The sequence below is a fragment of the Sycon ciliatum genome, chromosome 1, assembly GCF_964019385.1.
Source record: "Sycon ciliatum chromosome 1, ocSycCili1.1, whole genome shotgun sequence".
NCBI classification, from domain to species: domain Eukaryota; kingdom Metazoa; phylum Porifera; class Calcarea; order Leucosolenida; family Sycettidae; genus Sycon; species Sycon ciliatum.
In genome coordinates this window covers 38,799,907-38,827,671 of record NC_088643.1, presented here as the reverse complement: position 1 = coordinate 38,827,671, position 27,765 = coordinate 38,799,907, and the positions used below count along the sequence as shown (strand labels likewise).

Here is a 27,765-nt window from a genome sequence, read left to right as displayed (position 1 = left end):
AACAACAACAACAACAACAACAACAACAACAACAACAACAACAACAACAACAACAACATGTACATGCAGTACAGAGTACCAGCCAGGGGGCCATGCCCCATCCTTTCATACAGTTCATGTCTGATATAGTGGGTAGTACACAAGACCTCCTCAGCGGCATACATTCGCTGGTGACCAACCGGGCCGGTTCCGGTGGGCCTGTACAAGAAGCACAGACATGCAATGCAGAATACTTTCCAATTGCTATTGATCTTTCAGGATATACCGGTATTTTACAAATCACAATACAACGATAAAGTTTCATTCCATGGCTAACATCCACACCAAAGTACATGTGCAGCAAACTGGTGAATAACGTTATGATTGATGGTACTTGAAAGTACATGTAGATACTTTTATTCATTTTGTGCCGATGTGCATTTTAGAATGCCATGAAGTAAAAATATAATTACAAGTATCTTGAAGCGGTAGCATTTACAGGCGGGATATTAGTAAGAAAGATTTGAGGTTCAGCAACGTCAGGCAGCCTTAGTTTTCAGCAAGTGTTATACTTCAAATAATGGACGAGGTGATTCGACAAACCAGTGTGCTGGCAAAATCTGATTTGAACCTACTGTGGTAGCAGGTAATCTTGAGGCGGCGGGTCATGTCACTACCCCCTATCACCGGCATGATGCTTATACACAGGTACAAGGCCGGAACACCAACACATGCACAGGGCATGCATAGGGCAGGAAAGGCGCAGTAGCAGAGGCAGGGTTGCAATTGGATGCATAGGAAAAGCAGCACCCTTGAATGTCAACGTTACACAGTTAATCGGAGCAAGACACAGAGAAGAAAATACTCGCGAAAGAGCTCTTGTTGTGAGTGTTATGCAGTTAGCCATTCTACTGCCATTCCATCATGAACTGATCGAACCATAGTGGCAGAAGGCAGTCCGTGTACAGACATGGCCAATCCAGGACTGGTGCCAAAAACAGGGTTGACTCTCAGCAATGTACGTAGACCAAGGAATCTCTAATGACGAGGCGGCAAGAACATGAGGTTTGCATAGCCCTCTACAACAGCATGGAATTCGAATATGCTGCTGCTGAACATACAGCCATGCAGCAAACATTTATTTAAAAATCATGACTGCTGCAAAGCATTGATGCCGCCACTCAGACTGTGGATCATTTCTCGCAGTTTCCGGTGTTTGTCCAGCTCCTTGTCAGCTGATTCTAGGCGACGCTTCACGTGAGAACTGTCCTCCTCCAAAGCTGCCACCTACATACGCATGTACACACACATCCCCGTGAAGACAGTAGAATTATTCCTCTTTCCACTCACTGATCAACACCCTAATGGACAGAGCATCCTTACAAACAAGACAGAACGAGGATTTGTTTTGCAATTTACGTTGCATGCTTTGCAGTCCTCAGGCAAAGATATGCCCCCTGTCCCAGAACCAGTCTATTGCTTCCTACTTGTGGGTGCGTGGGTGCGTGCGTGCGTATGTGTGTGTGTGTGTGTGCGTGTGTGTGTGTGCGTGTGTGTGTGTGTGTGCGTGTGTGTGTGTTCAAACACACCAAAGAAAAGGTATGCTGGAAAACATGTGCACACACACATATCAACCTTTCCTTACACATGACCAGCAGCAAATGTTCATACCTGTCTGGCAAGCTGTTGCTTGGCTTCTTCAGCACGGTGCAGGTCGGCACGCAAACTGTGCAGCTCTTTCTGCAACTGGCCACAGTCTTGCTCACGACCAGCCAACAACTTCTCAGTGCGCGAGAGGTTGTGCTGGAGTTCTACACACACACGCACGCACGCACACACACACACAGATGGACACATGGATGAAACTTCATCATGCCAGGAGTCAACACATTTCCAGAACAGGGAAATAGGTGCGCGCAAGCTGGGGAGGCGAGGCAGTGTAGGTCCATCAAATCCCTTTACAATCGAGGTTGCATTAGTTGTGAGAGAAGCAGCTCAAGCATTCGTTCAAAGCACTCCACGAAGATAGCACACTGCGGGGCAATTATACAACACTGTGCATCTTGTGACGACAGTGTTCGCAGAGCACTCAGGTCACCACATATGTGTGTACAGTACAAAGATTACACAGCAATGAAGCAAACAAATCTCTTCCCGCTGTTACTTGTGTACAGTACATAGAGCGCCCGACGTTGATTTTACAGCCAGGGAAAGGAAATCGTATGGCAGAGTGCAACGAAGTTTGTACGGTGTGAGGACCATAGTGTACTAAGGTCACACTTGGCAGGTTTTTGTGTGGAGCTCATGTCCACTCAAAGGTATGGATTGACAGCACAACGTGCAATGTATGTACAACGTTTGTGTCATATGATCTACAGACAGGACACCACCTTCACAAGACGACCTGTCCACCATGAAAGGACGAGATAGCGGGGCGCTGTCGCGGTACTTTACGGTATATGCACACACATGTACCGTAAAGTACTGCCAGAGCGCCCCGTCTCGCGGCCTTGATTTACAGCCAGGGAAAGGAAAATCGTATTGCAGAGTGCAACGAAGTTTGTACAGTGTGAGAACCGTAGTGTACTAAGGTCACACCTAGCAGGTTTTGGTGTGGAGCTTGTGTCCGCTCGAAGGTACGGATTGACTGCACAACGTGCAATATGTGTACAAGGCTCGTGTCGTATGACCTACAGACAGAAGACGACCCCCACAATAGGACCACGAAAGGATGAGATGCTGGGGCGCTCTCGCGGTACATTACGGTATATGTACATACACACATACATACAAAAGAAGCAAAATGCCAAACATGTGCATGAAAGTAGGGCTGCAACGGGTAGGGGTTTGGTCGGGTAACGCATTCAGGTATTTCTATCCGGGTAGCACGGGTACCTATCGGGTATTTTTTTGATATAGTTTGTACAGTGAGTGTCCACTTGCGCTACATAGAAAGTGTCCAGTAAGCACATAGCCGTGCTTATTACATACACCGTTACTAAAACACTGTACTCCAACTACTCGATCGGGTTCTCAGGAGCACACTGCTACCCGAGTACCCGCTCTAATTACGGGTAGCACGGGTACCCTACTACCCGATGACACCCCTACATGAAAGCAGCAACAAATCTTCACCACATGTAGCATGACCTATGTGTAAGAAGAAAAACACTAGTGCTATCTCAGCTTATCCTAACTTATCTGCACATACCATTGCATTGCATCTCCTTGTCAGAAAGTTGCTGCAAAACCTGTTGATGCTGCCTCTCAAGAGACTCCAATTGATTGTTGGAGCTGAAGAACAGACACATGTTCAGTGCATATCCGGTAAGCAATCACAAAGAAGTCCACCGTGCTATGTGTGTCTGCTCTTGTAGGTTCAGGAATGCCCCCCCCCCCCCTTCACACCATAAACTGAATGCCCCCCCCCCCCTTCACACCATAAACTGAATCCCCCCCCCCCTTTCACACCATAAACTAAATGCCCTCCCCCCCCCCCCCCTCACACCACACCATAAACAGTTTAACTGAGTGCCCCTCCCCCCCCCCCCCTTCACACCATAAACTGAATACCTACTGCGTACTGTGTACTGTGTACAAGGCGAAAGCAACACCGAGCGAAAATGACAGGAAAACGTACGCAAGCATGACAGCCAATATGTAAAACCAACCATCAGTCATCCTTTCGTCACGAAAAGAAGTCAAGCCAACTGAATTATGAAAATATGTCTGGGAGCTCGAGAATGAAGCCTGTGATGTAGGCATCTCCTGGAAGATAAAATGCTACATCATAGTGCAACACCTCCAAGAAATGCACCCTATGCCTAGCGGAGAAATACCACATCCTCAAGGCTGACAAGGAAAACTCCATCAACAAGAGAATTGAACTAGTGTGGAAATATGGCCACCAGCAGAAGTATCCATTGAACAGTGAATGGATTGGTGAGCACTGCGGATAGAAGAAGACCACCGTTTAGCACGTGATAAGCTAGATCACCATGCAGCGAGTCTGTTAGCAGAGGCGCAGCAGTATTCTACGCTTTATGAAATGTGGTTAGGAACAGTGATTGTGTACCTTTCAAACTGAGCTTTGAGCTTGTCACAGTGTTTCCGCTGCATGTCGAGTAGATCTGACAACGAGGACTGCTCTTCCTGTGCTGCTGCCAAACTGCGCATTGTACCCTCTAGTCTAGATAGTCAGAGTGTAAGCACAAGAAAGACACATACACCCGTACAAACAAACACACACATGCACACACACACACATGCACACACACACATGCACACACGTGTACACACATGTACACACACACACACACACACACACACACACACACACACACACACACACACACACACACACACACACACACACACACACACACACACACACACACACACACACACACACATACACCCGCACAACACACACACCATCAACATCATACATGTTAGAGATGCACACAGTCACACAGTGCGTACACTGGTAGTAGGGAGTTCAATTCCGGTCACTGAAAAGCGAAAAATGCAGTCACAGCTCGCCTGTACAAAGTGAATGGGCGCCTCGTGGCTGCAGTTCGAGATGCAGTTCGAGGCCCGAGTATCTTCTCCCGCGGCCTTTTCGGCCTTGTCGATGCTATTTTTAGGTAGCTGAGGTCATTACCTTTCCAATGGTGCCACACATGCCATGCTTCCAAAAATAATGCCTCCGCGCTTGGCGCGGATGCACTTCGAAGCACTAATTTCGACCAGATCCGTACTCGGCCCAGCGAGGAACACCCGATTTTCGTGTTCAGCGGCCTCGAATTAGCCTAAACCAAGAGGATTCTAGAACATTGAGGCTTGCGCTTTATCGCGGTAGAAGGAAAATGATCACAGAAACCAGCCCACGGCGATTTCCTGGTGGTAGACGAAAAAAATCGAGTGAACTGCGCGCACACTGTAGAAGCAGTGACGGTGAAAACGTGTGACTTGTGCAAGTAGGCGCGCACGGCATGCGTGCACACTGCATGCATGCACACATCCTGTATCGCCATGTATGCACCAGATAGTGCAGTGCTGGACGGAAACCACACGGCTCGCATACATACTTGCATTGACTTCTGTGACTATTTTCTCCCCCGTTTTCCAATCTTCAATCGACTATAACTCTAGATTGCCTTGGGATTTTGGGTTCAAATTTTCACAGGTTGTTTCTCACATCTTCCCGGTTTAGAAAAACTAGCGTTTTATGCGAAACTCGCGAATTTGGTTTTTCGATTGAAGTCCCTACTGGTAGTGCAGCATACATCAGACATAAAGTATCCAAGCATGCCAAGCTGCTCTGAAGCAGATCAATTGTGTGATACAGTCAGACCTCGCTTATCCGGTCCTCGTTTATCCGGATCCCTCGCCATCCGGTAGAAAATTGTTGGTTACCGATTTACAGCATATGCCATGCACATATACAGTATGTGTGTTCGATTATCCGGTTCCCTCGCCTATCTGGATATTTTCTGGAAAACGGATGCGTGCGGTTATGCGAGGTCTGACTGTATGTCGAAAAACCTTGCTGACAGTGCAGCACTGATGTATCTGAGTTCGCTGTGTGGATAGCAGGTTCCGCGGCAGCTATGGTGGCATACCTTGCACACCTCTGCCAGTCTGCTGTGGTCCAGTGGCGGTGGCAGTACACAGGCAACATACACTTACTTATGCTTCTGTTCATCATAGGTACTGCGTAAGTGACTGTGCTCTTCCGTTAGCCGCTCTAGTTGAACTCTAGATTGACTCAGCTGACCAATCTGCTCATAGAACACACGTAGGAAAGCACACGAGAAAAGATGTTTCATTGGAACAATGGAAAAATGAGCCAAGAGTAATATTTCCATTTACCATGGAAAAATGGGTCAAGAGCAATATTTGGTTGAAAGGGACCGTGGGGTTACCGAGTGGTTGTTTCTTTTCTTTTCAAAACGAAGTGTTTAGTTTTTTCGGCTACCATACACCCACCCTTTCTGCACACAAACCAAAAAAACAAAACAATTGGTAACTTTTTAACTCAGCGGAGAGAGGGATCAGTAATCAAAAAAAGATACTAGATGAGCCATTACATGAACTAAGCCGGACTAGAAAGGACAAAGGGACACTGGATTGGAGGAGAAAACCAATTCCAACACAACTGTGCGGTATGTGCTTAGTTTTTTTCTTTGAACAACTGAAGTGATTTACATTCTGATAATACAGCCACGACTGTCAGCACCCTGCTCCAGTGGACATAGGCACAAGCCCCAATACGAGATTATTTCACTAATAACGCCTGTGATACTACTAAGACATGCAAGCATGTATGTGACATGCCTTAGTCAATATATCAATATATCAATATCTCAATATCTCAATCTCTCTCTCTCTCTCTCTCTGCCTGTCCGTCTCTTTCTCTGTCTCTCTCCCCCCTGTCTCTGTCTCTCTCTTCTCTTCCTCTGTTGTAGAGGTCTCAGCCCTCATTTGTTAGACTTATTCATCTTTACAAAGTACTCTCTCCCTCATTCTCTCATTCTCTCATTCTCTCATTCTCTCTCTCTCTCTCTCTCTTACCTCCTCTTTCAAATTGTTTTGAGTTGCTAGCAAGTCTTGAAGCTACAGACAATAGCATTGCGGTGAAGGCATGTGAAACAGAGAAAAAACAACAACAGCACAGCATAGCATGTCTTGGTGTACGCCCGCCCGCCCGCCCGCCCGCCCGCACACACACACACACACACACACACACACACACACACACACACACACACACACACACACACACACACACACACACACACACACACACACACACACACACACACATACATGTATCTACAAACACTTCCAAGTACTAGTGTACTGTCCCAGCCCTACATAATATTATAAGCACTGGTACTGCCTACTGTAAGTCAGCAACTATTCGTCGCATATTTATTTTCGGCTATTTTCGGACTGGGCATTTTTTGGCATAAATTTGTTGCGGCCGAAATTTTGCTTTGCAAGGTTCAGTGTGACAATGTACTGTAAAACCGGAAAATTTCGGTGGACTTTTATTTCCGGTATTCGGTACAGGAAATTTTTACATAAAATAAAACGCTACGTAGAATTCAACAATGCCATGTCACACAGTGTGCAAAATGCATTTTTGAATCTGGAAAACTGGTTTACCGAAATTTTCGTGCTACCGAACCGTTGATTTTGGGAAATACTGAAAATATTACACCACCGAAAATTCCCAGTTATACAGTATACAGGCAGCAGTAGTACAGGCTGAACTTAAAATGCCCCCGGGAACATTTTACGGAATTGGGCACAAAAAGTCCTTATTTTATTGCCTCAAAAATCACAGATTATTGATGCGGCACTGGTTCCGACGCCCCTGGACCACTGTGTACATGTACTAGATACTCAGACTCCACACGTACACATGACTTGCACAATTAATTCTCCCCCATTTTAGATGGCCAGTGATAACCTCTACTGTAAGGGCCTGGTCAGACTGCGGCAAATTTTGGTTGCCTGACGAAAAAGGAACAGCGTCCAGAATTTGAATTGCGATCACACTACACATGTGGGGAGAGTGAAAATTCAAACTTCATTTCGAGCGTCAAGTGGTAATCTCCACGAACGACGTCAAATTCCTTCACCTTGGGGATCGCCAACACCTTCAGTGCAATCCTTGCAACCATCCTTATGAGTTTTGTTGTTGTCCGTGGCCAATTAGCTCCTCGATATCGAGATGAAAAAATCAGTGATTATCAGCGTCAATGGCGTATCAGCGTCAAATCCTGTTTGGAGCGGAAAAGCGTGGTCCGTTCTTGCTTTTTTTTTGGAGCGTCAACTCTCGCTTTTGCCGCTCTGGCGGCAAGTTACTATGGAGATTCGGATTATAATCCTAGGATTATTTCGATTTTGCCGCAGTCTGACCAGGCCCTAAGGGGCCGTTCGTAATTAAAAAAAATTAAAAAATGTATACATAAAATCCGTCCTCATGCAAAAAAGGGGTGGTTGGTCAAGAGCGCTGGCGGAATTTAATTTACACAGTTATCCGAGTTCCACTATCGCCAGAGAAATTATTTTTTATATTGTTTCCATAGCAATACAGTAGTAGAGAAATAGCAAGTCATCAGAGTCTAGCTACTAGGTACTCACCTCCAACTGCTGATTGGCAGATCGCTTCTCACACTCTTGTAACAAGGCGCGTAGCTTTGTACACTGCAATCGGACACAGAGCACATAGAAAACGTCGCACACACACGTGTATGCACTGTAAGAGTAGGTGCAAATGAACAGCACAATACACGCCACACCATCTGGCACCAAGTAGCTACAACATATGATTGTCGTAGTTGCCCAGTACACAATGCTGCCATTGCATCACACTTGCAGACATATACACACAGCTGCCTAATCACACGTGAACATGACTGTATTATACTGTTTAAAGGAAGCGGAGCGGTCTCTAGTAGATGATTCGCTAATTACGTTACTCAGTGTGAACATTCGCACATTGTCTCTTTGCGCTAAAGTCTTTCCATATTCACCAAATTTTCAGGCATGGCCCCTCCTCAGCGTGAAACAAGTAACGTAAATAACATAAATGGCTGCAATGGAGTTTGAGAATCCTTAGAAAAGAATACGTCGAATAAACATACCTCTGATTCGGATTGGGCACGACGACATCGGTATTGTGCAATGAGACGATCAGCCTGTGACAATGCCATTGTCTTGGCCTCGAGTAGATCTTGTAGATGAGTTTCTTTTGTCTGCATAACGGGCAGGATGGCAACAACAAGAGTCACTTCGATAAAGTCCTATACGAAATTCCATGAGGTCCATTCAGAATCATAAACACAGTGGATAATCTCAAACTCACTTGTCCAAAATGTGAAGAAAAATGGTTTTGATGCACCTGAGTGCGAGTGCATGTATATTGCACTTACACTTCGAGTGGCCAATTCATGTTCGTAGATTTCCATGATTTCATGTGCACGGATATCCTTCAGGTCCAGGCCACTCTGCATACGCTCTATCAACGCTTGCACTTCGCCAGACTGACTCTAAACAACACAAAGAAGTGGCAGCAACTCGTGAGTGAAAATCACATAGCACATGGACACACGCATACATACCCCCTGCCCCAACACACACACACACACACACACACACACACACACACACATACACACATACCTCAGACCTGCCCATCGCGGAAGCGATGATAGCGAACAGCTATGTTAGACATAGCAACTTGTGCTGGGATTACACCATTCAACAGCTTGCAAGGCTGATGAATTGATCGCCACTATTTTTAGCCTGGTATCCACCACACAGCTGATTGAAGTGACTTTCTCTGGCCAGTGAATCCCTACACACACCATGTACCATGTCCATCCATCCATGTATACGCCCGTCGCAAGAGAAGCACGCAAATCTGCAAATGCACTGGATGTGCACCCACAGATTTTCTCTTATAGCAACGATAGCGAACAAGATCTGAATGAGACAGATCAAGACTTGCGCCAGATAACTGTCTAATCCACACAACTGGCGAAGCCATGTGAATCGACCACCAATGCACACCTGGTCTACACCACACGGAGTACATCGGCATAAAACGGCCAAGACAGTTACCTATGCACACCCTACACTTGCTGGGGTAACCAGTATAGACAGCACGCTGCTTTGATAGACGCAGACACTAGATGCACTGGTACCTTGAAGTGAAATTGGAGTTACTTTACCAACCAGCCTCGGCTACTGAGTACTGGGAACCCAGAGCCAACAGACAAACCAACAACCTCAGCCATGAAAGCTATTATAGTAACGACACACTGGATTGTGGAGCCGAAACTAGTCCAAACTTCCAAATGCTTTGGCAAGATGGTAGCCTTCCAACAGGTTGGCTACACACACCCACACCCACACACACCCACACACACACCCACACCCACCCGCACCCACAGGAGTGACAGGATAAAGACAACATACCTGAGATGAGGGCGGCGACATCACGGGTTGGTCAAAGCTGGCCCTGGCTCCCGGAGCAACACAATGCCGATCAAACGGGAATGACGGCACCGTTGACGTCATCCCACTGGATGATGATGTCATCGCTGGTGTGGAAGCGGTGGTAGCATGATGTGAATGAACACTACCACTGCTACCATGACGTTGACGAGTAGTGCAGTTCAAATTAGCCACAACATCAGCCAATCTGATTGCGCGAGAACAAAAGAGAATGCAGTGGAAACAAGCGTGTGTACACTACACATAGTGTAGCTAGCTGGTACATTGTACATGATTGTACTGCCAGCATTCTTGCCTAGCCAATAACACGATGTAAGAGGAATAGAGCGAGGTAGTGTAATGATTCATAGGGGTGAAACGAAGGTCTCAATTTGCTAAAGGAACCTTCTTCATCAAAACGAACGAAGGTGTCGAAGGATTCTTTTACCAGTTCACAGCTCCTCTTGAAGCACACTCGTGCATTTGCCCTACAAAGTACATGACTGTGCACATATTTGCTATGCAGTCACCACAATTGGCACGCCCATAGCCTTTGCACTGCGCAGTTTGCATATCAAACTGCCCAAGACTACGTACGTCTGCACATGGTGGCCGTGAATGGCCATGCTCAAGCGCAGTCCGTGGCCTACTATGCACTTGCAATGGCACATACCGGGAGCCAAGTGGACACAAAACTAGTCGACTGGACCGACTACAGTACAGTACCTCCTGTATACAAGGAAGATTAGTGCATGTGTGTGTGCAGAAATCGTGTGTTGACCTTCTTTGAATTGAAAACGAAGGTTTGTTTCAAAAGAAAACGAAGGTTCTTCGAACCTTTGACGCCTTCGTTCACCCCTAGTAATGAACTACAGTATTCTATTCTATCCCCCCTCCGGGCACGTATTAATGTATTGTTGGCAGTTGTACCCATGCACAATGCTATTACCACTACTGTCCTTTCTCCAACAATCTCCACTACAGTCCATAGCATTAGACTAGCAGGTTTGTGTGTGTTTGTGTGTGTTTGCGTGCGTGCGCGCGAGCGTGTGTGCGTGTGCGTGTGTGTCGCAGTCATGGCAAAGCCGCACAGCTGCTCACCGTGATAGATCGTCATGATCGGCTTGTTTGCATGCTGCTAGTAGCATACACAGTGCACGCTGCACATGCGCCTTCTTCTCACTCTTCAGAGATGACGCCAGGAAGGGCAGTAGCCGCACATCCTGTTCAAATAATGGTTCAGATTGGGCGCACAAGAATGGAGCTTCTGCACAATAACCACCATCACTATCACCATCACCATCACCACCAACGGCACATTCTGCACCACCGGCACGGTCAACACCAGAGATGCTCTTGTCTACTAGTATTGGTATTGGAGTAAGTTAGTAACTAATCTGCCACTCACAATCAAAGCAACACACAAAGCACATGCCTGCACACAAAGCACATGCCCACACACAAAGTCCATAATTATTATACTGTAGACAATGCAACTCATTACCACTTACTTGTAGCGCCCGCTGTAACTGAACCTGCACCGCAGATAGCAGAAGTGAGAAAGGCCAAGATTAAGTTAGTAACAATGATATGAACAGTTGCGCCAGGCCACTTGCAAATGCAACCACCAATTAATTTTATCATGTGCAGTTTAACACCGGTGTACAGTGTGAATGTCAAAGAAAGTGTGCGTGTGTATGCGTGTGTTTGTGTGTGTGTGTGTGTGTGTGTGTGTGTGTGTGTGTGTGTGTGTGTGTGTGTGTATATGCGTGCATGCGTGTGTGTATGTATGTGGGTGTGTATATGCCGCATGCGTGTATGCGCGCGTGCGTGTGTGTGTATGTGTGTGCGTACACTTGAAAAGTGTGTGATTGCATACGAACACGACGAACATGACTACAAGTAGATACTGACCTCAATTTGAGTACTGTGCTTGTTGACATGAGACATAAGCTGTAGCGTCAATAGAGCAACTTGAACGCCAGTGATACTAAGCAAAACAGTGAAACACACAGGTGCGTGCACACGCATGGACACGAAACAACAACCTCATAAGCCTGTACACACATCGATGCACCTATGCGCGGGCCCACGCATACAGATCTCTCTTTCTTGCTTTCTCTCTTCAATTACTTGTGTGCTCATATGATGAGTCATATCGGAATTGTTTTCTGCCCGTAAAAGTGGTTTCTTTAGTACAGTCATGTTACGATGATGTATACACTACCAGCTGTACACTAGTGATCCCAGTAGTACAGTAGTAGTCATGTATACACTACCAACTCTACACTAGTGATCCCAGTAGTACAGTAGTACAGTCATGTATACGCTACCATCTGTACACTACTAGTGATCACCGCCATCAAGAGAAATACATAAACCAGAGCGTGTGCACATCAAATCTGAAAGGTTAGCCAAGCACAGCTCAAATTTTTGTGTTTCGCAGCCCGAAAATCAGCCAAGTTTGCATGATCTTAGACCTCCTGTTTTAGGATTTCGGTGTTTTCGTGTCAGTGCGTACGCTCCGTACATCCGCTGTCAAGTAAAATCACCAGGCTGTCCATATCAAAAAATCGAAAAATCTGCACAAACTCAGTGATGTGCACCACCGTGACTGGTTACGCAACTTTTCACCGCACACGTGACTTACCACGCCATCAGAAATGACGTGTACATGTGCTGCACGGATATTACGCTCCCACAGGAACCATCCTGAGTTGCACACTCTGGTTTATGTACTCTTGCCTTCATTGAATACATGTACTACCATACTGGCAATATATGTTGCCGCAGTAAGGCCATGAAGCGTTACATTGGCACATGTTTGCCGCACGCAGGGCGTTACATGCAAAGTCGCACAGGAGCCGTTACACAGGTTTCTATATTGCCGCAGTCCTTTTTTTGCTATTGCCGCATCACTTTTTTTGCTATTGCCGCATCATTTTTTTGCTTTTGCCGCATCGCGATTTTCTTCACGCCGAAGGCGAATAGAGACTTCTGCATTGGCACAAGGAAACTGATAAACACATCGCTCTTCTTCGCAAAACGACCTCGGGAAAGAAGAAACCATTGAGATCGCCAACCACTGAATGATGCGCCTTCGAGTGTCAGGACTTCCTGCTGCGTCCAGTTTTGAACTTTTCACCACGCGGTACACGTGCTTTCACAGTTTTCAGCCTTTTTTTTGCAGTGCAAACTGCAATGAAAAGATCGCCGCACCCCGCCGGACGCGCGTTACGAACTCAACGAAAATTTGTCGCACTAGCCTGGTCGCGCGTTACGCCGCACCCCCCCCCCCCCTGCGTTACGCGTTACGCGGCAACATATATTGCCAGTACGGTAGTAGTTTATTTGTTAGAAGACATAGAGCATCAGAAGTCGACACACATAATATTCGGAATGTCATGCGTTTCGACCCCGGACATGGAGTTTCTACATGTCATCCGTGGTCGATGGAACTCGCGACCGCGATCACAGTTTTGACCTGCTGGCCCCAAGCGCAGCCCAGACAAGCAATGCACATGCGAGTGCGTTAAAATCAGCCCTGCTCCAAGGGCGACTGTAACGAGCAGCCTGGGATCGAAATCCACATGATTAAGCGTTACAGTCGCCTGTGTCATCTACAGTCAACTTCGCTAATAACGACTGCGGATATAACGACAATTCGCGAATAACGACCGAATTTCCATGCCCAGAGCAAAGTCCCATCTAACTGTATACATTTAACTTCGGATATAACGACTATCTGAATAACGACAATTCGCGTATAGCGACATGCTTTTAGTGCCCCGAGGTCATATTCACTGCTTGAATAACGACTTTCTGGGCTTTTGACAGCTATTTCAAGTACCTGTCAGTCAAGTACATGTACATGTACCTGTCATGCACCAGAACCTATGGTGATGGATATAAAGGCACACATGCAAGAAAATGCAGCCAAGGGGGGGGGGGGGGGCTTTTTCTTCCTTTTTTATGTTGGCTTCAAAATTGTTGGATTTACCAGCACACCTATACATGTATGTATACAATGTACATGTACATGATGTAGTTGTACATGATTGTACAGTAATCATCATACATGTACATGTACATGTCTCTGGCCCTGTAGATGGCTCAAAAAGGCATATTTTTCAATTGATTTCCCTTGCATATTGAATTTTTAGTTCCTTTCAACTGCAATATGAAAATAAAGTACACATTGACATAGAGCAAGAAAAGAGCTTGATTTTGATATGCATGTCACACTATACAAAATATGGGTTCACATACATTCAAATGGGACTTCGGTTATAAGGACACTTCGCGAATAAGGACACTTTTCTGATGCCCCGCCGAATGTCGTTATTGGCGAAGTTGACTGTACCCGCGTTCTACGATTCCCTGGTGCACATGTACTGCAGACTCCCTGGTGCAAAATGTACTGCAGACTCCCTGGTGCACAATGTACAAGTTCAATGCCCCTTTTGAACCTACGCAATCCTTGCCGTGTCTCACCTCCAATGATCAGTCGCTGCCGTTGTTGTGTTTGTCGCCGATGCAGAGTGTGTATCAGCAACAGCAGCTCCGGCACCAGCACTAGCCGTAGCAGCATGACCAGCAAACATACCAGGATTGTTACTAAGCTGCTGCTCCAGTAAGTGACTGCACAGGTCTGGTGTAACATGCTGCACGATCTGTGATGAAAACTGCTCCTCTTGCACAAGACGTTCACCAAACTTGCTAGTCAAGGAGAATGAGGTTAACAGACTCAAAATAAGATAGAACACAACAACAACAACAACAACAACAACAACAACAACAACAACAACAACAACAACAACAAGAATCTCTGCAAGGTCATCCTCGCCAACTCAAAGAGAGTGGCAACGAGGGCACTGCAACAGCTGATGTCGTGACTGAGAATAACAGTACATGTATTTAACACCTGCTATGGCTTCCTTCTCTTAGCAACAACTGGATGCATTGGTGTAGGCCTGGCTGGCGGTATCAACTATATCTATGTTCAGTAGCCCGTTTACACGTGCCACATGTTCCCGTGTACGAGTTGCAATGCTTTGATTTCAGAAAATGGGTCTGCAGCTAACACCCTGAACATGGATTTTGGCACAAACAAATACAGACAGGACTGTGATGTTTCATCTCCAGCGGAGCTGTGCTTTGTGTTGTACGCTGGTACTGTGATGATATGGTGAGTACCTATCTACACGGTACTATAGTACAGCCAGACCAAAAGGTGACCAGGCTAACATCCAGTTTTTGCTAATATTGCAACAACAACAAAAAACATTCCATTCACCACAAGCTGATTGAACAAAGTGCAAACAGTGTCTGGATGTCAATCGGGGTGGGGGTGATGTCGGGTGGATATGAAGAAGAAGCTGAAGGACGATAGTGGCCTCCAAACACTTCTGAGAGAGAAGACAGTCGGCATCAGCGGTGTTCCACATCTGTATGTTGACTAGGTGTGCTAGAGGCGAGCATACCGCCTGTATCATGTAGGTGAAGTGGGGCAGTAGCCGAGACACTACAGCCTCTTCCTCTTCACACGTCTGCCAAGCAACATAGCAACAGCAGCAGCACCACACAAACACAGAAAACACACACACACACACACAAACACACACATATGCGCGCACACATACACGCGCACATTAATTCCATGATACCTGTACCCTTAGCTTTCCCTGGTCTCCAGGTCAAGGGCAAGGATCAAGACATCTGCAAATGCAAGCAGCTAAGATGATTCTTTAGTGTTCTCCAGTGGTGTGTTCTCCAATGGTGGTGATCGATCCCATAAGACAACAATGTCAGCCTTGTGCTGCCTAAAGCTACTACAGTGTACTTGTGTTGGATGGGGTATATCACACAAAGCATGGCTTTTCTCGTGTGGGTAAATTTTATCCGGAACATCACAGGTTATCACAAAGTAAATTCAACAGAGTCATCCACTCAGCAAACTGATCCAGTAGCTGTCGACCATTCCTATTACACACACGCGCGCGCGTGCGCACACACACACACACACACGCGCGCGCGCGCGCACACACACACATACACACGCATGCACATACACACACACACACGCACACAAACATACACACATACACACACGCACGTACACACACATACAAACACACAAACATTCATACACACACGTACACAAACGCATACACAAACACACACATACACACACATAAACACGCATGCGTACACACACACACACACGTATATGCATACGGCAAGTACCTTGACAACCTGCTCAACGAGCTGCCACGCTTGCATTGCCAGCTGGTGGTCATCATCACTGGCAGCGCACTGCAGTAGCATCAAGAACGGGTACTGCTGAGCTGCGCCTGCTGCTGTTGCTGTAGTTACAGTGGCAGCTGTGCTACTTGCTGGTGATAGCAACAGCTGCACTAAGCCGCGTCGAACACTATCCAGACCAGCTTGGGTGCACAATGCGCACAGCAGTTCCAACAGCTAGTCAGGCAAGAGAACGAGAAACACACAAAATATGAAAAAGGCATTGTATATGCATGTACATCGGATATACAAACTTGAACGGACAAAATACGTTGCACAATACATTTTTGCACCTACATTATCAAGTGGATAACAATGGGGAGTGGGAAGATTTGGGAAAATCAACTACTACTGCATAGCACACAGGTGAATTAGAGAGGTTCCGCGCTATGTAAAGTTGAGCAATTTCATGTAAGGCCACACCAAGTTATTTCATTGTTTCTCGTCACCTGAAAATCTCAAAAGGAACGCGGGCGGGCGGAAAAAAAACAAAATAGGGTTTGAAAAACAAAAACTGAAGCTGACTATTTCAGATGCCATCGTCGCCCACGACGAGATGAACTGATAAAGAACTCAAGGAATCACGGCAACTTCACAGTGCTTGTAGTCCGCAAAGCCGCAAGTTTACCGATGCCCGGAACACTGTCAGTCCAAAACGGTGCACTGTCATGCACTGTCTTGACTTGTACCGGAACTGTGTGTAGCAAAGAAGACGACCAGGTCGTGTGGTGGTGTGGTACTTGAACTACCGGTATGCGTACATACACGGTGCAAAAGTCGTCCTTCGGTTCGTGCACTAGCACTGCACTCCAGATTTGACGCCGCGCGTACTTTTACAACGCCTTTTTATGCGTGTTTACCGGGACGCGAGATTTTTTTTTGGCCCAATCCTCAAGAAAGGTACGCGCGCGGTGACGAGAAACAATGAAAAAACTTGGTGTGGCCTAAGTGGGCGGAAAACCCCGTGAATTCGCGGGTTTGCACTCCACTTGCGGAAAGTTGTCTACAGAGGTTACACCGATGGGGCTCCACTAACGGAGGTGCTCAGTGCTCGTGCACCATGCTCCTTAACCTGTGTGTGTGTGTGTGTGTGTGTGTGTGTGTGTGTGTGTGTGTGTGTGTGTGTGAGTGTGTGTGTCTGTGAGTGTGTGTGGGTGTGTACTAGTATGTGAGTGTGTCCTTCACGACTAAAGTAACACACGTTATTGATTGGGGTCTTTGACACGGTCTTTGACACGGTCTTTGACAGAAGTACTTGTGTAAGAGCCAACATAAGCTACAGAGCATCGGTGGTGTTCGAATCAGCAGCCGACAGGAATTGTGAACATAGCTATCTTGCAATAACTGGTAATAAGACATTAGTTTGCAGACAAACACACATGGTCGATGATACACAGCCACATACCTTACAGGTGATTTCTGCTGATCCAAGGCCAAGGCGACCAACAACACGGACAAGTGATTCTCGTAAGTTGCTATAACTGATGAGCAAAATCAACAAAAAGAGAAAAGTTATTAGTATCAGTCAGATCCTCTTTGAGAAGATCAGTTACCATTTTGTGTAGAATGATATCTGACGGACATCGGCACTAAGTTAGCATGTCACTCAAGCATTATTTCAATATATTTGTCACTATTGCGTCTCTGCCTGTATGCCTGTTCGTCTGCCTGTCCGTCTGCCTGTCCGTCTGCCTATCTCTCTCTCTCTCTCTCTCTCTCTCTCTCTCTCTCTCTCTCTCCCTCCCTCCCTCCCTCCCTCTCTCTCTCTCTCTCTCTCTCTCTCTCTCTCTCTCTCTCTCTCTCTCTCTCTCTCTCTCTCTCTCTCTCTCTCTCTCTCTCTCTCTCTCTCATTGCACTCTCATTGCACTCTCCTCCACAAGAATACTAGTAGTAAGTACTCACTTGACGAGAGCTTGAGCAATACGAGGAGCAGTGAGTAAATCACACAGCAGATCCACAGCGTAGCGAATGACCATTGGGCCGGTGTCATCCGTCAATAGGCCAAATATCAGCTGAAAGGACTGGTCTACATTCTTGCTGTTGAAGAGCTACAGCAAGCACAGATAGCCAGACAGATAGATAGGCATAGAGATAGGCAAACAGATAGACCCAGGCTCATACACTGAAGGAAAACTGCACATGCATAGGAAAAATGCACCAAGCACCTCCACACAAGACATAAGTAGCATACTTCCAACAGCCACGGTGAATTTAAACTTGAGTGAAGGATGAGTAACTTGAACAATTGTTATCAACACTGAACAACCTACATTGTAGTACTAGGAAGTAGTCTTTTCAGTTAGTTCTCGCCGTTGGGTATTTGGCAAGATGTACATATCCCAGGTTAGAAGTGTGTGCCAAACTTACTTTTTCACCAAGCTCTTCATGAAGACAAATACTAGCAAGAGGAGCCAGTGAGCATACGATAATGGAAACATTGGAATGTGACAAACAAGAGATGAGTGTCCTGAGCACAGCGCGACAGTTGGGCTGTGCAGAATACAACAACAACAACAACAACAACAACAACAACAACAACAACAACAACAACAACAACAACAACAACAAAATGCACAGCATTTGAAACACAAGTACATGTACCAGGTGAGTGCACCGTATTTGTTTTTTTTCTGTGTCCGGAAACCACCTTTTTCGGGCCAACCTTGTCTTGGTGCACACACGAAAATGATCGTTTTGGAGCCAGTCCAGTGTCATAATGGCCACGGTCGAGTCGATCTCACGACCGTGGACTGTACCGGTCTATCTAGTACCGTAAAGTACCGCTGATCCGCCCCCTCTCTAATTCCCGCCCCCTGTCGATTTTCTACCTGTGAAGCGACTTTGGCGTATACGACGAAATACGATGTTGAACCGACGTATGCACTGCTGTACACAATACTTGCCAATCCAGGATGAAAATGTGCACAATCCAGCACATCGAGTCTGATCCTCCACGTTGTTGTACTTCGTACTGCGCTTCACAGCCTTGATCTAATTCCTGCCCCCTGCCGAAAACCCAGCTGGGAAGCGACATGGCGTGGGGGCGGATCAACGGTACATTATGGTACTAGTAACTACTGCAAACCCAGAAACCTTTGCCATCCTGAAACGTTCACAGTTTTCGCGATGGGTGTGAAATCGCGAACGTTAGTGGGCGCGAAACTGTACTTGAACAAGTACTTGAAGTAGACTCGAGTCAATCATCAAATCGACTCCAATCGCAAAAGCTTGCAGGCGCAGAATGGTCTGTCATCACAATTCGCGAACTAAAACGGGCGCAAACGGCTCTGGGTTTACAGTAGCGGTAGGCATCTTGCGCCTGCATGCTGGCACAGTGCGTAGTCTACACGACGCAGTGTGAGTCTTGTGGCAGGGACATAGGTGTGTGTATGTCTACACTGCTAAGTCTGCACGCATGCCTGATGCAGACAGTCACGCTACGTCTATTTTAGGGGTCACAGTATTATCAGTCTACATGCATGCTACACGCGTGCAGTGGCACTTTTGTACAGTACATTGTACATTGTACTTCGGTCTTCGTAAACTAGTGTCTGCCGCGCATGCCGCACTGCACACTGCTGCAGATACTTGTTAGGGCTACACTCATGTACATGTACAGTGAAACCTGTCCAAGACGACCGCTCAAGGGACCTGTAAAATGTGGTCTCCTTATCCACGGGCATTTGACTGGACATAGCATCCATTGGTGCTGGTTGCAGTGGTCTTCTGGGGCAGGTGGTCGCTTTATCCAAGTGGTCGCCTTGACAGGTTTTACTGTACTAGCAAGGCAGCATGTGCCAAAAAGAAAACAGACTGAGCTCATTTTGATTGAGTCCCTATCCGAGCAGAGTGTCTGACAAGTGCCAGGAGGTTTCAAGTAGTTTCGATTTTTGGAGTCCCGGGCGGAAGACAAGGTGCCATGAGTTTTCAGTAGAACACACTAGCAGCTCCTTGGGGTAAGCGGAAAAAGCCGCAAAGTGACTCTACGAGTACGAGTACTACTGCAAGCGGGACAGACCGATTCGGACACAAGTAAGTGTGATGAGCCACCAGTGCTGCCGGTAGTGGATAGTGCTGAGGACGAATCGGAGTCGGAGTGTGCGACTGAGTCTGCTGGAGTAGCTTCGAAGCGTACATGCACTGGCAGTCAGAGTGCACTGCGTGATGTAGCCGCTAGCTCCAGTCTTGCCAGCAGCGACGATGTCGAGAAGCAGCACTCCACAGGCACTCCTGCTGAAATCTCTATGGATTACTCTGGTATTTGGTTCACTCTCCGACAGTGAGCACCAGTGCTGGAGATTGTGTCCCCGCACTGCTAACGCTGAGGTAAAAGCTGTGCTCCTGAAACAAACGAGGAAACCGAGCGTCTCCTTCAAGTATCCGGTGCGTGAATTCAATGGAAAGCGCCATACCTTTCTTCCATTGTGGTGTGGAAGGTTCAATTGGCTAACATACTCTCGCTGCCTGAATTCTGTGTTTTGTCTCCCATGTGTCCTGTTCGCTACCAGTGGCCAGGATCTGGGACAACTATAACCTGCCTTTCAGCAACTGGACCAAGTCCACCAGCGAGTTTACCAGGCACAAAGGCCAGAAAACCCACCAAATAAGCATTGTCAGGTTTACTGAATTCATAGCTACATCTTCTGGTGCGAAGTGAGATGAAAGAGATAAGCTAGCTGTTGGAACATTTGATCAGTCCCGTGGTGGGAAGAAGGTCACTGTAGGCAGCAATCGCATACAGAACGACCTTATCCAGTGCTATGGTGATGAAATCCGAGATTCTATTGTCAAAAAATCAACCAGAGCCCATTATTTTCTGTGCTTGCAGACGAAGCTTAAGACTGCTCCAATCAAGAGCAAATGCTCATAGTGATTCGGTATGTGGCCGACTCCAATATCTGTGAGGACTTCCTTGGACTTGATCTCTGTGACAGCGGAACTACCGGTAAAGCTCTTGCGGAGCTTATCATCACTACACTCAAAACATGGGGCTTGAATTTGGAGAATCTTAAGAGGACAGGGCTATGAAGGAGCGGGTAATATGGCTGACAGGCTATCAGGATGTGCAGCTGTTGTCTCCCAGACTTACCCGAAGGCCATCTATGTTCACCGTGCCAGTCATTGTGCCAACCTCTGTGTGAATGCTGCCAGCAAGATCCCTGCTATTACCAACATGTGGGGCGTATTGCTAGAGATTTCCATGTTCTTCAAACTCTCACCAAAGCGACAAGCAAAACTGGAGTCAGCCGTCCAAGACAGCAATGAGAAAGCCACTGTTACCAAACTAGATGACCTCTGCAAGACGCGTTGGGTGGAAAGAAGCACAGCCTTTGTCAATTTTGAAGCACTTTTCAGCTCCGTTGTTGATACCATGGAGGTAATCAGCACAGGGTCACAAGCAGATTGGAATGCTGACTCTCAGTCAGCAGCATCGTCATCACTACTCCGATCTATTACCAGCTTCGACTTCATCATAGCATTCATCTTGACTGTCCGTGTAATGGCTCGTCTCTATGCCCTCACTATCTCTTTGCAGTCGTCGTCCTTGGATGTCATCAGGACATACGGCCAAGTAGCCGATGTCCAGCAGGATGTGGCTAAATGCCGGAATGAGAAGCAACACCAGTCCTGGTTCTGCCAAGCAATGGCACCTGCAGAGACTGTAAGTCATGTCTGAAAAAAAGTGCATTGATATTGCGATGGCTAAATGACATGTGTTTTGTGTACTTCGTGTACCAGCCATGATTGGCAAACTAGTTTTTTTTTTGTCCTGCCGCAATACTTATGTACTTTTCTGTTGTATATCTAACTCTCTCTTGTCTACTTTTCCATGTACATATTGGAACACAGCCATCCATGCCCCGTATCTGTGGTCGTCAGACACAGCGCAATAACGTGCCTGCTACTACTACCCCTGTAGAATACTTCAGCAAATCGATAACGTACCCGTTTATTGACAAACTTGATGGACAAATATAGTTTTAAACTGTTAATTAGAGCCTTCAGATTGCGAACGTGGTGCATGTATTCCAACATTCTTGGAGTACTGCTAGAGTGAATAGATGTGAATACTGGAACTTACCAGTGACTTGACATAAGCTTGTACTGACACGCTCTTGCGTGTGACATTGGCGAGAATGGCAAGAGCCGGCACTGTCCTGTCAGAGCTGGGACTCAATCTGGGAACAAAGACATTACACGCAGGGACAAACCATGGGGATTCCCCAATGCAACAGAAAGAATGACAAGTATCTGCAGAGAAAGAGCTCCAACGCATTGGCAATCACGGGATCTGGATAAGGTTCATACGTATACTTCCGGTATTGCAGCAGTACAGTGCTACATGCACTCATGCAAGATTACCATGCCAGAGTTGAAGTTGCAAGGAATCCCAAAGCGTGACAAAGACCAGACATACAAAGCATGTGTCCATTATCACTTACATGAAAGGAATGATTGAGCGAACCAGTTGTTCTACATAGCCGTCGTTGGCCGTAAATACAGCATTGTACGTTACCGCTTGTACTGTCTTCATGCACTGCATGAAACACACACGACAACAACAAATGACCGTTAATATCAGGGATCACAAGATGCACTAGTATACGATGAACGGTGTTCTGAGCTACAGATACCATTCAGTCTCCTGTGGAGTAGCAATTTTAAAAAAGGACGTTGGAAAGAGGTTTTTGTCAAAATTCCCAGTTCTCTTGTTAATATTTCGTCCGAAATTCCAATGCTTGAACCTCAATATCTCAAGGATGGATATAGCGATTTAAATGCAGATTCAGAATCAAGTGAGTAGTTCTTGGAGACAAAAAATGCAATCACACTGAAGAAAAGAATTAGTTTCCGACTCCTCACTATCAACACTTTCAAAAAATTTCCACGAGTACTTTCATTGCCTTCTAATTCTCATTAGGGGAAGGGAATACAAGAAAAAAAGAAACAGATTTTAAAACAGTACGAAATAGTGGTTGATTTTAAAACATGAATTTTATAAAGTGGAGATGTGATAGAAACAGCGAGAAAAAAAAGACAGAAACAACACGATAAAATGCTAAGATCTAACACATAGAAAGAATTACAAAAGGTGCAAGTGTGAAGAAACCGAATAAAGCGTAATATAAATAGCTTCTAAAGCACTCAAAAATCTAGATTGTTCAGTGGTGAAGAGCCTGAAACCTGTTCTTTTCTTGAGTGTCATTCGGAGTCAGCATACGCTTGTAACTTATTTCACAGTGCTAGAACCTTTTGCGCCTACAGTCAGTATCACATGTTTTATATAGAAGAGAAATGGTGGTTAACACCAGCCATGCATTGACTAGGAGCCATGCGCCTACAGGTGATGGTGGTGAGAGAAGGAGCGCTCTTTGCCAGAGTTTTCCAGCTTAGAGAATGCCGTGTGGGTAGGCATGTATTTACCACCATTTCGCCAGGCATGTTTCAACCACCATATCTCTTCTTCAATAATATAATTATGATGCTGCATTGGAGTCTTCACATGAGTCTACTATCACATGAACGTCTGCGGTACACTTACGCGTGTCGGTGTCATCTTGCACCTATTCTCCCCATGTCAGTTTTTCTATCACTTTTAAGCGCGGGATCGCACTTTCACACTTAATCTCTGTATAAAATAGTGTTATTCACAAGTTCCAGTCATTCGTACGACCTTCACTGATGAGATCTGTATGATCCAAACAGCTGTATGGTGGAATAGTTTTGCCATTATCTACAACAACTTGGAGTCCTGTTGCTGGTGTGAATGAGCTTGGCGAGAGAGTGCATGTGCTGCAGTTTGAACTAAATCTTGCAGGGAAAATGCAAAAGTGATCATAAAACTGTGCGTGGCAATGACTGCAACTACCATCAAGTACGCTCGCGCATACACTGGTGTACTGGTGTAACTCACGATGAGGTGCAGGTGAGTGTCATCGTTGCTCTGCTGCAGGAGATTAGTGAGAATAGGTGTGATCTGCAGGGTGGTCTGCAGAACAGCTCGCATCTCCTGCGAAGACGCTGTGCATGTGAGAGGGAAAAAAGAATCACCGCTCGTGTCAACAACTTAAAGGGGAAGTTAAGGCAAAAATTAAAATTTCACCAGTTGTAGTCTTCGGGGTGCTGAGTCAAATGGTCTTGGTCCGAGAAAGCTGAGACGCTCCCTTCCTACTTGAATCCCAATCGAACTCGCGCACTTCCACCGAAACTGGGTGACTGCGCCCTACTAGATGGGGATTTGTATGCAAAATGTCACTAAAAGCGCCGTTTCGTTCTTATAAAAGCACGGATGACCGCGATTGGCCCATATGTTGTAGTCTTTTGGACGCTGAGTCGACTGGTTTTGGTCCGAAAAGGCTGCGATGCAGCGTTCCTCCTTTATTCCCAATCGAACATGGTTGAACAAGTGGTCACGTGCTCCTGCGTACACCAGTCAGCTGGTCACCCTGCCTGCAGGGTACAACTTACTAGCCTGTTTGACCTTTTTTGGGTGCAGTCCTGTCACTCGAGTTGAACCTTGGTGTGAAAGTTGACGCCTGCTGGCGTGGTGACCAGGTGATTTGGGCACCCAGGAGCACGTGACCACTTGTTCAACCATGTTCGATTGGGAATAAAGGAGGAACGCTGCATCGCAGCCTTTTCGGACCAAAACCAGTCGACTCAGCGTCCAAAAGACTACAACATATGGGCCAATCGCGGTCATCCGTGCTTTTATAAGAACGAAACGGCGCTTTTAGTGACATTTTGCATACAAATCCCCATCTAGTAGGGCGCAGTCACCCAGTTTCGGTGGAAGTGCGCGAGTTCGATTGGGATTCAAGTAGGAAGGGAGCGTCTCAGCTTTCTCGGACCAAGACCATTCGACTCAGCACCCCGAAGACTACAACTGGTGAAATTTTAATTTTTGCCTTAACTTCCCCTTTAAGACATTGAATACATGTACAGTCGGCACAACTACATAGTATACCAGTTTTTCACACTAAGGCCACACTTTGTTTTTTCTATCTTTCTCGTCATCGCCCGCGTAGGTTTTCAGAAATTTCGGAAGAAAAAAAGAGTTCATACTACGTACATGTAATGATGTATGTACGCTGCACATGCTGCAGCAGCTAGATGCGTCAATCAATAATTGTAAACGTTTGCACCACAGCAGCAAAGGAGCGCTCCTCGTCCGTTCTCCGCGATGAAGGCTGTCATGACGAAGCTTTCAGTCGTTCACTGCCTGAGCTTCGTGGGTCCCAGGAATACCGTAAGTCGGACGAGTTCCGTGGCAACTGGCGTCTGTGGAACGATGTCATAGGCAGAAAATCCAAGCAATAGACGCATGGAAAGGAAAAGATGAGCAGCATGGAGACAAGAGTTTGATAAACGGACACAAGAACGTTGAAGTAACAAAACCAAAAATCAATGACGAGTGGGAAACGTTTGTTGATGCGATAGCAGATAAATGTATGTTCTCTTCGCCATCTCGTAATCAAACTGTATGCTCTCATTGTTGCAGTTTGCCTGATATTCGTGGGCTGATGTGATAATGTAGTGCAATCATGTATGGGACTACATGTACATGATTGTACAATGTAGTACTGTATACATGGTATACGCAGTGTCTTGTATAAATCACGCATATACATGTACATGTACATTGTAAAAAATATACACGGTTTTCAGTGGAAGTTGTTCTTGTTTTTTCCTTGGCTTTTGTTTTTTTCCGCCCGCCCGCGTACCTTTTGTTAAAATTTGCCCACGAGAAACATAGAAAAAACAAAGTGTGGCCTAAAAGGAGGCCCTCTTCTGAACCAGGCTGCCCTCCAATTTTCTAGGCTGAACATATGCTGCTGTTCACTTGGGGCAAGTTCAGGATTTTCTTCATTGAACTTGGAAGTGACAAACCAAAACAGGTCTGGGTTTGGATGCCTGCCTGCCTCATTTTATTCCATACATGCTGGTAGACTGTGACTTGTAATCTCTGCACATTTGCTGCAGCGTAAGGACAAAGAAAGGTACGATATGAATTATGTACAATCATGCTGCAATGGGCACACCGGTGCAACTTACACAGAGCATAGAGCAACTGCAAGCATGCTTGAAGCAGGTTGGGGGGAGACACCGGATCAGTCAACACCGTCACGACAGCTGAGAGACAGTCCAGAGCTGGAAGGGAGGATCGCGACAGGCATGACAAGCTGCTGACCCTGCCACTTTGTCGCAGTGATGTTGGTGCAGACACTGGACCAGATGTGACTTCCACAAGAGACTGTTTGAACCAGTGAAAACACAACAGCAATTCAGTCAATAAGACTTGGCAAGAGTACCTGCGAGCTACTTGTAATAGCCCTTCGTTGAAGAATGCAGTAAACCTCATCCATTTTATAAAACCCACACTGTAACACCGGAGTAAAGCTGGGCAGTGAAACTTCAGTAAAGACATCCCGGTTTCTATTCGGCTTCAACTCTTGTGGCATCTACTCAATCGAGCAAGGGCTATTGAATTTTTTGAAAACTCCTTCAAAAAGGAAAAAGAGGACTGTTAGCAAATAAGACCCATGAGTTCTACAGGCATGGATTCACTGCTTTGCTCTCCTCCATTCTAGTGCTGTGTGTCTTCATGGGCCCTGCACTCTCATGGTCACTGTCAGCTTCACTACCCCTGCCTTGCTGCAGTAATCCTGCTACACTATTTTCCGTCTTCTTTGTTGTTAAATCTATTTTCTTTAATGATGCCCGAGTGTTTTTTGTTGTTGTTTGTTTTCCTGCTTCTTTTGCCCGTAAATTATGTGTTCTGGGAGCACACTTGATACTACATCGAAGATACAGTAGAAAAATACATAAAAAGCGCATACACTGTGGGCGTACGTCATGTGCAAAGAAGGTATGAATACCTTCAATCTACAATATTAAATTTTACTTGTGGATGTTGAATTTTTTAGCACGTCAGATATCTATAAATCAGAAATCATGTTACGTACATCGATTCTCTCTATTGCCAGCTGAAGAAGTCGTCCGTCTGCTGTCGGTGTGGCTTTGAGCTGAGATATGGCTTGAGTGACGGCTTTCAGCGATTTCACAACGTCGGCTTGAGCCATGAGAATCTTCTCTTGATCAAAGTGAAATGTTCACAGCATCAATGTGATTGAAAAAAGGAAAGGCACTGGGCGAAAGTGATGCTATACCCATGTACATGTACCATCATCTACCCATGTCAGTCCGTCTAAACTTTCTTTCTCTAAATACTTTTAACGCCTGGACCAGCTTTAGCCAGGGAGCAATGCCAATGAAACCAAGGACACTCTACAAAGACCTGAAAGATGTTAGTTGATCCACACGACGAGAAAATAAGCAAAATCCTGACGTTCAAGCCACACTGAAGCTGTCTGGCTATTTCACGATTTGAAATAACCGCGTGATCACCCTGCTGGCCGTGCCAGACTGCCAGGTCGGTCGTTTCAGTGAGTTTGCTCGTTTCAGGGT

At 46.1% G+C, this 27,765-nt stretch overlaps 1 protein-coding gene across 2 annotated transcripts; it reads right to left on the bottom strand.

The window, feature by feature from the left end:
* Positions 1-246: 246 nt before the first annotated feature.
* On the bottom strand, positions 247-27,661 carry LOC135824789 (protein CIP2A-like). 2 transcript variants are annotated; one of them, XM_065337495.1, is made up of 24 exons: positions 27,264-27,661; positions 26,353-26,551; positions 24,212-24,318; positions 22,740-22,834; positions 22,379-22,475; positions 18,664-18,786; positions 18,199-18,344; positions 17,702-17,777; positions 16,240-16,473; positions 15,363-15,542; positions 14,488-14,699; positions 11,908-11,983; positions 11,505-11,528; positions 11,095-11,216; positions 9,976-10,201; positions 8,928-9,044; positions 8,640-8,750; positions 8,137-8,199; positions 6,556-6,597; positions 5,671-5,762; positions 4,055-4,168; positions 3,191-3,273; positions 1,651-1,790; positions 247-1,266 (listed from the first exon to the last, which is right to left on the bottom strand). In XM_065337495.1, exons 1-24 carry the CDS (start codon positions 27,378-27,380, stop codon positions 1,129-1,131), a joined length of 2,934 nt encoding a protein of 977 aa, XP_065193567.1. In that variant the 5' UTR covers positions 27,381-27,661; the 3' UTR covers positions 247-1,128. The 2 variants fall into 2 exon arrangements, with proteins under 2 accessions (XP_065193567.1, XP_065193576.1); XM_065337504.1 differs by lacking the exons at positions 24,212-24,318; positions 26,353-26,551; positions 27,264-27,661 and adding an exon at positions 22,932-23,188.
* Positions 27,662-27,765: the final 104 nt, after the last annotated feature.